General features: G+C 51.3%; 1 protein-coding gene across 1 annotated transcript; it reads left to right on the top strand.

Moving 5' to 3' along the window:
* Positions 1-2,261: 2,261 nt before the first annotated feature.
* Positions 2,262-10,580, top strand: DRG2 (developmentally regulated GTP binding protein 2). The gene is made up of 13 exons (XM_050905917.1): positions 2,262-2,325; positions 3,641-3,801; positions 4,234-4,323; positions 5,444-5,504; positions 6,489-6,579; positions 6,990-7,062; positions 7,217-7,307; positions 7,503-7,600; positions 8,231-8,307; positions 8,761-8,849; positions 9,799-9,857; positions 10,286-10,339; positions 10,427-10,580. Exons 1-13 carry the CDS (start codon positions 2,262-2,264, stop codon positions 10,511-10,513), a joined length of 1,095 nt encoding a protein of 364 aa, XP_050761874.1. The 3' UTR covers positions 10,514-10,580.
* Positions 10,581-13,521: the final 2,941 nt, after the last annotated feature.

Raw genomic sequence — 13,521 nt, 5'->3', positions numbered from 1 at the left:
TTTGTACTCGCTCTTCATGCTTCACCACCACCACTGCTTGATACCTTTTTACAAGGCAAAAAAAAAAAAGAAAAGGAAAAAAAAAAACCCCAACAAAAAAACCCCAGTAGCTCTCCTCTGGCTTTGAAATGTTTCAAGTGATATAACTTAAGGCTTGTGTGCCAAAGTGTGTGTGTGTGTGTGTATGCGCGTGTGGTTTTTTTTAAAGACATTTTAAAAATTGGCCTCGGTTGTATATTTAATGTGACAGTCCCACCTGCGGGGCTTTTGTGAGAGTTTAGTTTGCGTTTTTCTGGCTGTTTTAAAAACAACCCCCTTAAAGCAGGCTTGTGTCACGCGCTAACCGGGTGGGTGTTGAGGACGGGTTTGCCGCCTGGGAGAGGAAAGCGAAGCCTCCGCGTGCCTAGCGCCAAGGTGGTTTGGGTTTTCTTCTTTCTAACTGACTTTCTTCCTTTCGGCAGCGTGTCTGTCTGGTTTATTGCAGCAGCTGAATTGCTAGTTTAAGCCTTAACGAGAAAGTATTCAGGTCTCGGTGAGCCCGTTTCCTCTGTTCCAAGTCGGGATCTTGTGTGATCGGAGAAGCGGCTGGGCTGGTCTCAGGAGATGATGCAGAAATCACCCGCCTCGTGTGTGCTGTTCGCCGCGGATGAATCCTTTTCCCCAGCACAAATGGAGAGAGACCTGCTTACGGGAGAAGGGGGAGACCTGGCCCTTCTGCGGGGCGGGAGCCCCCCTGCGATGAAGGAAGCGTGTGCTCTTGTCTCGGCCGTCGCGGGTAGATTTGTAGAGTCGCGCGAAGGCAAGCGGGAGAGCGATTCCAGGCGTGAGGGGAGAGCGGCTGCGAGCAGAGCAGTTGGGAAGCGCGTTCCCGTTTTATTCTGCTCCTCTCGGAGAAACTCGGCCCCTTTGGAGGTGCGGAGAGGGTATTTCCTCACGGGCGGTGCTGGGAGACGTCCTGGTTTTAGAGGCGAAAGCCGGCGGGTGCTGCTCCGCTGTGACCAAGCGTGGGGGTGAAGCCTCCTCCCGGGTGCTGTGTGGGCGCAGGGACCCAGCTCCAACGGCTCTTTACGGCCCTCCGGAGCTGTCTGTGTGCAATATTGGTGGCGGCGCCGGTCTCCTTGCGCTCCCCAGGGCTGTCAGTGCCAGCGTGACACTTGGGTTTCTGACGCGGTTTAGTTGAATTAATACTGTGGTCGTTGGCAAAAGCTGGGTTAGGAAGGGTCCTGGGGTTGTTTAATATGTATAACTACCCCAAAACCTCTGAAGTTTTTCTTTGAGGCTTGATACGTTGCGAGAAGGGTGGGGAAAGGAGCATCCTGCTCTCTGCCTGTCTCCTTCCCGCTGTCCTGAAGCCAATTTCGGCTGAAATCCAAAACTGCCGGGGTGATGCCGCGCTGTGGGACGCGTGTGGCGGGTGCAGAGCAGGTCGTGGAGCCGAGAGGTTTGCAGGGGCTGTCGGTGTTCAGAGCTTCCATCTGCTAAAGCCTTCGTTTTGGTTTTCTTTTTCTTTGACTTGTTTGATGAGCTAAGGAGAGATGTCACGTACGTCGCGGTGTGGTGAGAGAGGACTGACCGGGGGAGGATCTGGGGTAAGAAATGGGGTATTTGGTCTTGGAAGAGGTTGCGATGTCTCTTTTTAACCGTGCTGGCTGCAGCAGGGGTGTACCTGGGGGCAGGCGGAGCAGGGGCTGAGGAGGTGTTTTGCGGAGCGATCAACGTCCAAATTAAACATGAAATGTATTTAAGAGGCCTGTGTCCGTGTCTGTTTGTTTGACCAAAGTGTTTCTCGGTTCTGGGGGAGAGCTGTGCTTCGTCCCCTCCCTCGAGGGTTTCTCCAGGAATCCAATTAGCTGCTGATTGCCATAAATGCAGGATCCGGCCTTAATTAGAGGAGCAGGAGGAGGCAAGGCCTGGTGGGGGGGCTCCCTCCGTAACCTGCCTGGTTCCTTAGAGCTTTTCCTACGAGCAGCTCCAGTCAGCCCCCTCCTTAGCCACATTTCCTGGGCAGCTCGCACTGCCAGCCGGCTCCCCGGTCAGCTCGTGGGCACCCACCCGTGGGCACCCACCCGTGCCCCAAGGGTGGAGGGGCGGGCGGAACCAGAAACGCGGGGCGCGGGAGGCGGCCGGAGCGGCGCGGCGGGTGCACAGCACCGCCCGCAGAGGCTCGGCCCGGACGTTTGAGGGGGACGGACGGACGGGCCGGCGGCGCTTCCGGCGTGCGGCGTGCGGGGCCTGGGGAGCGGGCCGGGCCGGCCCCCGCCATGGGCATCCTGGAGAAGATCTCCGAGATCGAGAAGGAGATCGCCCGCACGCAGAAGAACAAAGGTCCGGGCCGGCGGGAGGTGGTCGGGGGCTGAGGGGGCGGTCGGGGCTGAGGTACCTCGGGATACCGGCCGGGGGGGGGGGGGGTACGGGGGAAGAGGGGGCTGGGGGGGGGGGGGGGGGGGGGGCAGGGGGGCTGCTGGTTTATGGGGGGGCTGGGAGGGGGTCCGAGGGAAGAGGTGATAGTCTGGGCCGTCGGGGAGGCGGGATGTGGGGTGGTTTGTGAAGGCGGGGTGGGGTGTGGGGGTACAAGGCGCTGGATCGGGGTGGTTGAGGGGCTTGGGGTGTTGGGGGCTGGGGCAGGTGAGGGAGCAGGGTGAGCCCTGAGGCTGGGGAGAGGCTGAGGAGGCTGGGGTGGGGTACCTAGGGAGGATACAGGGGGGCTGCCCCTCTTGGCAGCCCCCCTCTTTCCCTGCTGTTGATGCCCTGGATCGTGTGGGTGGGAAGCCTCGGGCCGCACGCCTGGAGGAGGTGCGATCTGGAGCCCGGGCAGCACCCCCGGCTCTCCTCGGAGCTGGGCCGAGGCCCCCAGGTGCTGCTGGCACAGGGGGCCCAGGGCTGTCTGCTGTGGGGTCCCCGGGCTGGTGTTTAAATGCCTTAACTTAAAGAGGGGACTGGGGAGCAGAGCTCCCCTCGGGTTCTCCCGGAGCGGGTGCCAGCGCCTTGCTGCTTCTGGAGGCTTTAGGCTGTGGTAAATAATGGAAAGGAAAAATAGTAAATCCTGTAAGCTCTTGGGTTTCTTGCCCTTCCCTGTTACAAAGGGAGCTTCTACAGAAACAACTACCTTTTTTTTTTTTTTTCCCCCTGTATCAGGTGTAAATTGAAGCATTTTGCTAAGAATAAATCAATAAAGTACTTTCACGCATGTGAGCTCCAAGTTAAATGTGTCTTTAAAGCTTGACAAGACCAGAGGGAAAAAAAATGTTGTGTTTTTTGGAGTGCTGAATGTGACCGGGTGTAAGGAGGGGCCTTTGCCCAGGAGCGGCCGTTCCCCCTGTGATCTCTCCCTCCTTAACTGGCTCCCTTCACCCGTTCATTCCTACGCCTGCTCTCCCTCTGCCTTGCTCCTTTAACCCAGGAATTTTTCGGCTGCTGATTTCCCTTGAGTCTGACGTCCTGTGCGGGATACCAGAAGGTTTGCTCTCAGTGGCCAATATTTCAAAAGGTTACAGGACGCCTGGGGGGTAGCTTGTGCGTGTGGCAGTGGTTAAGACGTTGACAGAGATCCATAGTGTTTCTTTTTAGGAAGGTTCTTATCTCTAGACGTGAATAATCAGCAGCTTTCTGTCAACCAGTTGTTGCGCTTGTGTTATTCCAGCCACTGAGTACCACCTCGGCCTGCTGAAGGCAAAGCTTGCGAAATACAGAGCTCAGTTGTTAGAACCCTCCAAATCCTCGGCTGCTAAAGGAGAAGGCTTCGATGTGATGAAATCTGGAGATGCCCGGGTGGCGCTGATCGGTTTTCCTTCTGTGGGTAAGGTCAGTGAGTGTCTACGTTAACCACGTGGCCTGTGTGTTTCCAGTTAGCAGTGGCTGTAAAAGCAGATATCCATCTCCTCTTCGTTTTTCACCTTCTTGCCATGAGCTAACAGAAGGTTGTTGTACGCTGAGAGCTGAAAGTTAGAGCTAGGGAGAACACTCCTTCGTCTTGTGTGCGGTGCCCTGTGGTCACAGCCTGAAACTCGGTCTTGCCCAGCCGCAGCGCCGCTGAGAAACGAGGTGAGAGCACAGGATTTACCTTCCTTCAGCGAAAGCGCTGGCTGTCCCATCACCGCTTCAGTCCCTGTGCCTGGAACCGCCCCAACACGACTTCTAAAAGCTGAGGAACACTTTGGTGTTGCTTGTTTCGCTGAGCGTTGACCGGTGCTTTCATTTGCGTGTCTTTAGTGATGCTGATCTCTTGCATTTCAGTCCACGTTTTTGAGTTTAATGACCTCAACTGCCAGCGAAGCTGCGTCTTACGAGTTCACAACCCTGACGTGTATCCCAGGCGTCATAGAAGTAAGTAGGATTCTCCTCCCTTCAGCGCAGTAGCGGTGGTAAGAAACCCAGACATGTAAATATGTCTGTTTAAGAAGCAGTGATATCCCAAGGTCTCTGCTGCCTTCTGCAGTATCAGGTCTTCTGCAACCTGCAGTGCTGATTTAGCACTTCCCTAGGCTGCATAACTCTTCAGGATTGACTGCCTGGTCGGGGTTTCATATGCTGCCGTTTGACTGACCAGAGCGATACGACAATTCTCAACTGAATTTTTTATAACCGCTATTGGCGCCATTGACCAGATGGCTGGAAACCTTGACAGATTTGTTTTTAATGAAGCTTTAAAAGAGGCAATCTGTACTGTGATCAATTTGGAAAGAGAATACAACTACTCCTGTCCTTGAGGAGTTTTATTAGTGGTGGCCTAAGCATCCATCAGTAAAGCAAATGATAGAGGGCATCAAACTGAAAAGTGTCCAAGAGTAATGAGAAAATCTGGGTCAGAATTGAAAGCGGAATTAAATAATGGAAGTAACCGTATTGGTGTTAAAACGAACACAAATATTGTAACGCATCCAAATGCAGCCGGGAGCTGCAGTCAGTTGCTAAAGCCGTTGCTGAGGACTTCACTGCAACAATAGCTTGAAAGCTAATGCCCCTGCAGATCTGGTGAATGAAAGTCTCCCGTTATTTCCTGGTACTGTAAGTCCTGCAACACATCTGCATAGTTCTGATCCGTCTCGGTAACAGATGGTGGCACTTGCTTGTTACTGTGCTTTCTCGTTAGACCAAGAAAGTAAGGGTTTGGTTTTTTTCCTTTCCATTTCACCAACTCCGGATAACGTGACTGTTGTGCTGTTTTCCTGGTGCTTTGTCAAACTGCGCTCGTGCGATGCTTTAGGAGGTCAGCACCTAACGTACCGCAGTATGTGGTGTTGAACGCAGCTTCATAGGAAAAACTCTGGAGGTTGCCTCGACAAAACAGAGCCGTCAGCTTTGTGCAAAGTTGTCCTGCTCTGTCAGGTTCATTCAGTTCCGCTCGCTGCAGGCTTTGGACCCCAGCACGTGCTTGGGGCTTTCGAGGCAGCTCGGGTGCCCTGCACAAGGCTTTCAACTTTCCATCCTTCTGTTTCCTTCTCAGTACAAAGGAGCCAATATTCAGCTGCTGGATCTGCCTGGAATCATCGAAGGAGCAGCACAAGGTTGGCTGATCTCTGTGTTCGTGTAAAGTAGGGATTTGCCCTCAATAGTGTACCTGGGTGTCTCAGCTGTTAGCAGGTTTCCTGGGCCAATAGTTCCCACGTTGGCTTTCCAAATTTTAGAGTCCTTGATCTTATGTGAGGCACGATTCTTGTCCCTGAGCCCACGTAAGGTTCTAAATGTAGCAGAAAGATGCTTTTCTGGAGGTGGGAGCCAAAGCAAGCCAGTCACTTCTCACCTTCTTGCGTGAGTGTTATCTTGCTCATCTGTTTTCTGGTACAGAGGAAATCTAAAGAAAGATGCTAGAGAGGCGGAGGGGGAAATTACAGCTAAACAGTAACCTCTTTTGACTAATTTCCTGAGTTCCTGCCAGTCCTCCCATGACTCCTGATTGTGGGAAGAGGTGTTGGCTTTGTCCCTCTGCTTCGTCATTGTCCTGATTGGCTGGTCATGTCAGAAGATGCCTTACGAAGCTTAGGAAAATCATGTCAGAATATGCCTTAGGAAACTTTGGAAAATCTCCTGATGGTCTCTTCTTGGAGGAGCATAGCCTGGTTAATAAAGTCTCTCTCCTTTTTGACCAGAAAGTATACATAACCCCTCTGCACAGGGGCCCTAGGCCCGCATCGCTGTGCTGGGTAAGCTGTCTCTGCTGCCTGGAGCTGCTACCGTTGCACGTGTCTGGCAGAGATGTCATTTCCACCCGTGCAGCCGTACTCCGATAGCTTTCCACACGCTAGTTCATGTAACCTGTGGTGGAGGAGCAGCAGCAAAGAGTATTTGTTAGGGCTTGCGCTAGACATAAGACAGTACGGATGGACCAGATACGCTCGCTCAGGGCCCCCCCAGCAGCTGACTACAGCCAGTACGGCGCTGCCGGATCTTTTTCCTTGCTTCCAAGCAGCTGTGCAGGGCAGGAGTCCCTCTCTGTCGCAGAACTTGTGGCTGGTTTCTCTTGCTGATATACGGCCGTCTCCTCTTCTCAGGGAAAGGCAGAGGTCGGCAGGTGATAGCTGTGGCCAGGACAGCAGACGTCGTTATTATGATGCTGGATGCCACAAAGGGTGAAGTACAGAGGTGAGTGTGTGCTGCTGGGCATGTGGAGCTGTGGGCTGGTGGGCCACGTTCAGGGGTTCCCATGTGCCCAGAAAACATGCCAGCTCCCTGAAGCGTTGTGTCCCGTGCACGTTGGGGAACCAATACTTAAGCTATTGAGTGTGAGATGGAGGTTGTACTCCATTAGAAGCGTGTTAGCTAACTGGCTTGGGCTTCTCGGCTGAAGGATCATTCCCACAGGATGGCTGTTCAGAGACGGGGATGTCAACCTAGATTTCCACCGCAGACTCTGTCCTGCAGTAGCTGTGGTTTTTAGGTTGTAGTGAAAGCTTATGGCAAGGCTGTATCAATATGATAGTCAAAAAGGAAGGGTATGGGTGTCACCTGACTGCGCTCAGTCTCACAGGTGCTAACGTGCAGTGTCCCTGCAGGGCCTTGCTGGAGAAAGAACTGGAATCTGTAGGAATCCGGCTGAACAAAAGCAAACCAAATATCTACTTCAAGGTGAGGTTTCCTGAGCTGCTGCAAGCACAGCTTGTGTCTGGCTGCCTACTCGAAGCCGAGGTCACTGTGTGCTGCCCCTCGTGTTGGACAGACTGAGAGGGGGGGTTGTGGATTTTGCAGACCGTTCTTAAGTTGCTTTATTGCCTCCCTGCAGCCGAAGAAGGGTGGAGGTATCTCCTTCAACTCAACTGTCACGTTGACTCAGTGCTCCGAGAAGTTGGTGCAGCTCATCCTCCATGAATATAGTATCCTTTCCTAAAACAGGAGACCCTTAAGCTGTCAGCAGCTCATGAGTCAAGTGGTACCTGCTGTGGGACAGCCTTGCTGCGTCTTTGGTGCTTGCTGGGTCGACAACAGGCTTTCACAAGCAAGCTCAGCCCGTTGGCTCACAGCGGTGTGTAGATGTGTTGGGATTTGGGCCTTGACAATGTTCCCCTCAGAAATCTTCAACGCTGAGGTCCTCTTCAGAGAGGATTGTTCCCCTGATGAGTTCATTGACGTGATTGTAGGCAACAGGGTCTACATGCCGTGCCTCTACGTGAGTATCTCGGAAAACAGCCTTCCTTCTGCCGCACCGAGCATCTCCGTTCTTTGCTGACGGAAACACTGGATCTTCCTGGTTCCTAAAGCAGTAACGATTTGGGGTTTAAGAGGTGGAAAGCACAGCTCAACAGGGAGCTTTTTATAAGCTTTACGTGTGCGGCTATACTCGTGTGTGTGTTCCCTGTGCCCTCTTGTGGCTGGCTGCCGTGGAGCAGCACGAGCTGTGTGTCCTGCTGGCGTGGGGTTCGCTCCCACGGTGCGGAGCCTTCGATTCCTGTGCTGCAAGCTCTGCGCTTGGGTTTTCACTACTGGTCCCTTGTGCCAGCGGTCACTTAATGGCCCTGTTTGATAGGGACTGGGTCTATAGGGAAACCAAAGATGCTGGAGAACGTGTTGCAAGTCATCCCAAAGGGAGAACTTTAAAAGGCCCAAACTTATATTTAGACTTCTGAATTTTAACAGTTTGTTTTACTGAGAGCCTTGGCTTGTCCTCTGGCTGACAGGGTCTGAGTTTCTGTTTCAGATGCTGGAACTACCTTTTTATACCTACACGTACGTGTCTTACTTCCTTGCAGTGTTGCTGAATTGACTTCCTAAAGGGTGTGTTGTTTTTCCTTTGACTTAGGTTTATAACAAGATTGACCAGATATCTATGGAGGAAGTGGATCGTCTTGCTCGGAGACCCCACAGTGTCGTAATCAGGTAGGAGCCTGTCACCCTGCCTGATGTGCTGGCCCGGACGGTGTGGTGGTTCATTTCATACCCCTTTCTCCAGCTTCCCCCAAGAAGGGGCTTCTGCCAGGGCTGCCTGCAGCTGCTGGGGTGAGAAGCAGAGCCGCCGTGCAGCTTTTTCCAGGCTTCCTTCCCCTGGAGAGGCAGGCTGCTTGGCTTCTCCGCACTGTCTGCAGGCCAGAGTAAGCCAGTCTAGCTTGTTTCCTTAGAAGTGCTCATATATCTGACTGGGGCTTTGCTGCTTCAAAGCTGCTTGCCCTTCTGAAAGCCCTATTTATTTCACCTTGTGTTTTTCCTTTACTGGCCTCATTAAAGACTTTTCCCCTTGTTCCCTAGCACTTTAATAAAGACGTTTCACCTTGTTCTTCTGGATCTCTAAATCACAACAGCAGTAAACACGGAGATGTTCCTGGTGTTTTGCAGCTGTGGCATGAAACTGAACCTGGACTACTTGCTGGAGAAGCTCTGGGAATACCTGGCACTTACCTGCATCTACACCAAGAAACGAGGACGTAAGTGACCATTAGCTGAACAGAAGGTTTGAAAGGCACAAAGGGCTGCTGCTCATCAAAGGCAGAGGGGCTGCCAGCGGGGCTCGGATGCCTGGCTGTCAGCGATCTCTTGTGTCTTGGAAATGCCGCAATTACGCTCTCCCTAACCAGCTTTCAGCTCTTGGGAAATGCTTTCTGTTCCGTCTGATCCAGCCATGCGTGTATCCCACCACGGCTGTCCTATTCTCTCTGCACTAGAAGAGCTGAATTTTCATAAGACTTTGCGTGATGATATAAGGAAATAAAGTGTGCAAGTTCACAGCTTTCTTCCTTATTATACACACTCTGTGATGAAATGTCCAGCTCATCGCTACCCAGAAGAGGTCTCCTGTTCCTACCGCGGGAGTTTTGGCGATTCCCATGCCAGGCTCCTGAGGCTCAGGAGCGCCTTTGATCCTCCTTTTGCTTTACTGTCACTTGCAGCTTCTCCCAGTGATGAAGGCACGCCTATAACTTGTTCCTGTTTGGTTGTGAACAGCTGTGACTCTGAACTTGGGTGGGTGTGAGGAGGTTCAGGAACTTTCTGTGAGCTTGTGAAGCTATGAAATCTTGGGGATTTTAAAGAAAACTGCGGAGTGGTTTGGTTTTACTTGAGCGGGTGTGTTTTGACTTGGGTGGTTTTGTTTGTCCTAAGTCAAGTATTTGGAATGGAGTTGGAGCAGGTGGATTGTGAGGAAGCTGTTGACTGTGGCATAGGTAACTGTACTTGTGGGTGCTGGAGTGTCTACAGAACTGATTTGATGCTTTCAAGTACCCGGATACCTGTTCTGTCTGGAAGCTGGCGAGTGTAATGGGAGGAGGAATTTGGGAATAGTAAGCACAAGGCAATGTGAGATGATGTCAGCGTATCAGAACACACTTGATGGAAATCCAATGCTTTTTTTTCCCCCCCTCTTCTGCTTCTCCACAGAGAGACCAGACTTTACAGATGCCATTATTCTACGGAAAGGGGCCTCTGTGGAGCATGTGGTAATTTCTCTGCATCTTTTACGTTTCCTTGCCTGTAGAAGGCAGGTTCCTCTTGGAGCCTGCTATGATTTGTGCTTCGTAAAGCTCAGGACATGTCAGTGTTTAGTTGGGCTTCTCCTTTTGTTACCTTTACTGATTCTGTCTGCCTCAGGTTGCTTTCCTAGCTGCTATGAAAGGTTAAAAAAAAAAAATTTACTTAATGCAGTCCAGTGAAAAAGCACATGGAAGCAGTGGAACGGGGCTTTATGCAGACTGGTGATTCCTGTGTGTCTGTTCTGTATTCTTTCAAGTGCTGTTTACTGGCTCCTAAAGTCATTATTGTAATTTCTGACATAGACCTGAGTAGCTTCTAGTTCCTGGATATTGAGCAAGTTGTTTGCAAAGTAGTGTCGTTGAACTGCCTCACATGCTGTCTGTCTGTCTTGCAGTGCCATCGAATTCACAGATCGTTAGCCAGCCAGTTCAAATATGCCTTGGTGTGGGTAAGTGTTTAACAGCAAATGAAATCCCTGTCCTCCGGCATCTCTGACTGGTCTTCTCCTAACCCTTCTCCTCCTTTTGCTTTAAAGGGGACAAGCACAAAATACAGCCCTCAAAGAGTGGGCTTAACCCATATGATGGAGCATGAAGATGTCATTCAGATCGTAAAGAAGTAACCCTCTTTGCTGGTGCCTGGCCTTGTCTTTAATCACTAGAATTGGAACTGACCACATAAAAGCAAAACAAAACAAAAAAAAAAAAAGAGAAAAACAAAAAAAAAAAAGAAAAAGGGAGGCGTGTTCCACAGCCAAGAAAGCAAGAAAGCTTCTGTGAAGCTCCTTCTCTTGGAGAAAGGCAGAAAATGAGGCTACCGTACTTGCAGGTGGGGATGGGGAAGATGGGTTTCCATCTTGCAGCATTTCAGGCGAAGTAATGTTTCTTAAAAATAAAAAAGGAGCCAGTTCTTCTAGGACACAGTTCCCACAGCCGGCAACGTCCTGCCCCTAGTAGGGTTTGCACATGGATCCATGTGTTAAACGACCGGTGGCTTGCTTAACCAGTGGGAAGTTTGTGGGGTTTGTGTGAACAAAGCTGGCCCTGTGCTTTGGAACAGGGAAGCCGGGGTTGAGAGAACATTGCTGATGCTTTGCTGCTTATCCATTCACTTAATTTAAGCATTGATCTGAAAGAGAAACAAAGTTCTCCCTCCCCTGCTTATTGGACACGTTGTCTCCGCAGCTTTCACCGTTGAAGACTTCAGTCTCTGCATCTGAGACAGCCCCCGGTGAATTTGTAATGGTCCCACCTCAATTAACATTAAAACTTGGCACTCTGTGCCTCTCCTTAGCTCTGCAGTAGGGTTTGTAGGACATCCTGGTCCAACTGGTACGGAGAGAGATGAGAAATGAAACCTTGTTAATGAACGATTAACCTGGCCAAACTGCAGCAGGGTACGATCAAAGAGCCGTGGTCTGCAGCGAGGATTCACTTCTGGCATATCGCTCGTCGAGGAGCTGTCTTGGGAGTTTGCTCCTTTGCTCTCGTCCTGCCCGTTAGTCCCCAAGAGTATTGCTGGGGATCTCCTCCTTTCTCAATCATGCCCCTAAATTCCGATAACGGCTCTTTGAGCTCAAACTACCATCCCACGCCATGGGTTTTACCCCAGCCCTGTTAAACATTGTTGCTTTTCTGGATATTTTTCATCAGAAATCTGGGATTTTTCTAATCATGCTTTTTCATCGAATGCTGATGCTGAACAATTCAGAGTGCCTGATAGAGAACAGCTCTTTCCTTCTGGGATCAAGAGTTGCCAATAGCTTTTATTTTCTTTCATTGAAAAAGGGTTCGGTCTGATGTGGATTCTTAACTGTGAGGACAGGTCTGATAGCAAACTTGTCTGAGCAGGGCTCCGTCCCTCTCCTTTGTGCTCCTCCCCGCCCCTCACAAACTGATCGAGCAGAAATGGAAGGATTATTTTATTTGAGAAAATAAAAGTTGCTATTTCATGTGAACTGTGGGTGTCTGCCTGCAGTGGGTAGACGGTTTGGTGTGTTTTCTAACTCTTTTTTTACCTTCGGCCACCTGAGGAACCCTGGATGCTGTTGCAGGAGGCTGTAGGGGGGAATAGATTGTGAAGCGGCTGCCAGAGGGCTCTGAGGCTGGAGGGGACTTGATGAGGTGTGATGGGAGATAAATAGATATTATACACAATACCCAAGCTAAGAAGGTGACTTTGAACTCTCTAAGTTCCCTTCCCTGTCCCTGGCTTTGTTCACAGCTGGAGTGCAGAGCAAATCCTGACCGCGGCGGCAGCTAGCAGAGAATGAGCTCCAAATTAGCCGCATTATGCCTGAGCTGGCTGTAGAAAGCCGGCACTTCTCTGTGTGAATTGGGTGGGATGCCGTTCCAGCACATTAACTTGCCCTTTAAATTTCCTGTGAAGGTTGCACAGGCAGAGCTGCCCGCACAAAGAGTTCCTTTGGTTTCATTTTTGTCCCTGAGTTTCTGACTTTTTCACTCCAAACCCAGGAGCCTGCCAAGCCCCGGCATGCGACCGGGCAGCCAGAACTGCTGACGGGGCTTTGTCCTTAGGCCGGGTAGTGTGTGGAGTTGGGGAAACAGTTGATGCTTGCGTGAGGCTGAAATACACGGTATTACCTGCTAAAACATGTCCTCGGTTAGTTAGTGCCTACCTCTCGGTGTGTTCGGGTTTCAAATTGACTAGTCTAGTGTGCCATCGTTAAAAACCCCTCTGTCTAATTAGCCTTACTCTTCGTTTAGGAAATCGAGCATTTTATCCTGTTCAAAATGAACTAATACACGATTAAATTTGGAATGGGGATAAAGTAAAAATAGTTAAGCCAGAAGCAGCTAACTTCTTTTTTTTTTAGTGGGAGTAGCTTTTTTTGCAAGCAAGTTTATAGCTGTATTTGAAAATGCATGCATTTAATTGCAGTGTTCGTTCTTCCAAACGGCTTCCCTAATTGTTCTGCGCTAACGTTAAAAGCTGCAAACATTGCAGTTCGGTGCAGGAGCAGGTTTGCCTGAAGATCTCTCCGAATCCTGAGAAAGCAAGATCCTAAAGGCAGGAGGGAAATCTACGGCAGCGTTAGGATTGTACCGCAGCCTCCCGAGCTTTATGGAATGGGCCAGACCCCTCGTTAGCTCCGTGGGGGAGCTAACGAAGGGGGAGATGTGCTCGGAGCCTCCTTGCCGAGTGTGTTCGGAGAAAGGCTTTCCTCTATCCAGGAGGATGAGGGGTGGTTGCAGGCAGGAGCTGTGGGTTTGCCCCCCCAAAGAGCTGCCTTTTCTCCGCTGTACGAAGGAATGCGTGGCTGGACGATGCTCGGAGGAAGCTGCCCTCAGCAGCCTGGCTGGCGGTCTGCTCTTCTGCGCTGCGGGCCCCTGCCATTCCTCTGCTCTTTCAGCCGACTCCGGTTTCGTTAGCGCCGTACCCGGCTCCCGGAGGGCTGCACCGATCCTGCCCCGTCCCTGGGCACCCTTTGCTCGCGGAGTGCGGCCGTGCATCGCTGCTGAGCCGCGCTCCAGGTGTGAAGCAGGGTGGATCGGCTTCGATACAGTCCATCAGCCACCCTCCATCTAGTCCTGGAAACAGCGACGGCCCGAGGCGTGCTCTGTTTAAAATGCCTGTTCCAGGCAATCAAGCAGGTTTGATTGGCTGAAC

The sequence above is a fragment of the Gymnogyps californianus genome, chromosome 15, assembly GCF_018139145.2.
Source record: "Gymnogyps californianus isolate 813 chromosome 15, ASM1813914v2, whole genome shotgun sequence".
Lineage (NCBI taxonomy): Eukaryota > Metazoa > Chordata > Aves > Accipitriformes > Cathartidae > Gymnogyps > Gymnogyps californianus.
Note: the sequence above shows the minus strand (reverse complement) of the source record. Positions and strands in the feature narration are given on the sequence as shown.

Excerpts from the sequence above, each read along its gene's own strand:
- DRG2 (XM_050905917.1), top strand. The coding sequence starts at position 2,262 with ATGGGCATCCTGGAGAAGATCTCCGAGATCGAGAAGGAGATCGCCCGC. Across the intron at positions 5,505-6,488 it reads CATCGAAGGAGCAGCACAAG|GGAAAGGCAGAGGTCGGCAG; the intron begins GTTGGCTGATCT and ends TCCTCTTCTCAG. Across the intron at positions 8,850-9,798 it reads CTACACCAAGAAACGAGGAC|AGAGACCAGACTTTACAGAT; the intron begins GTAAGTGACCAT and ends GCTTCTCCACAG.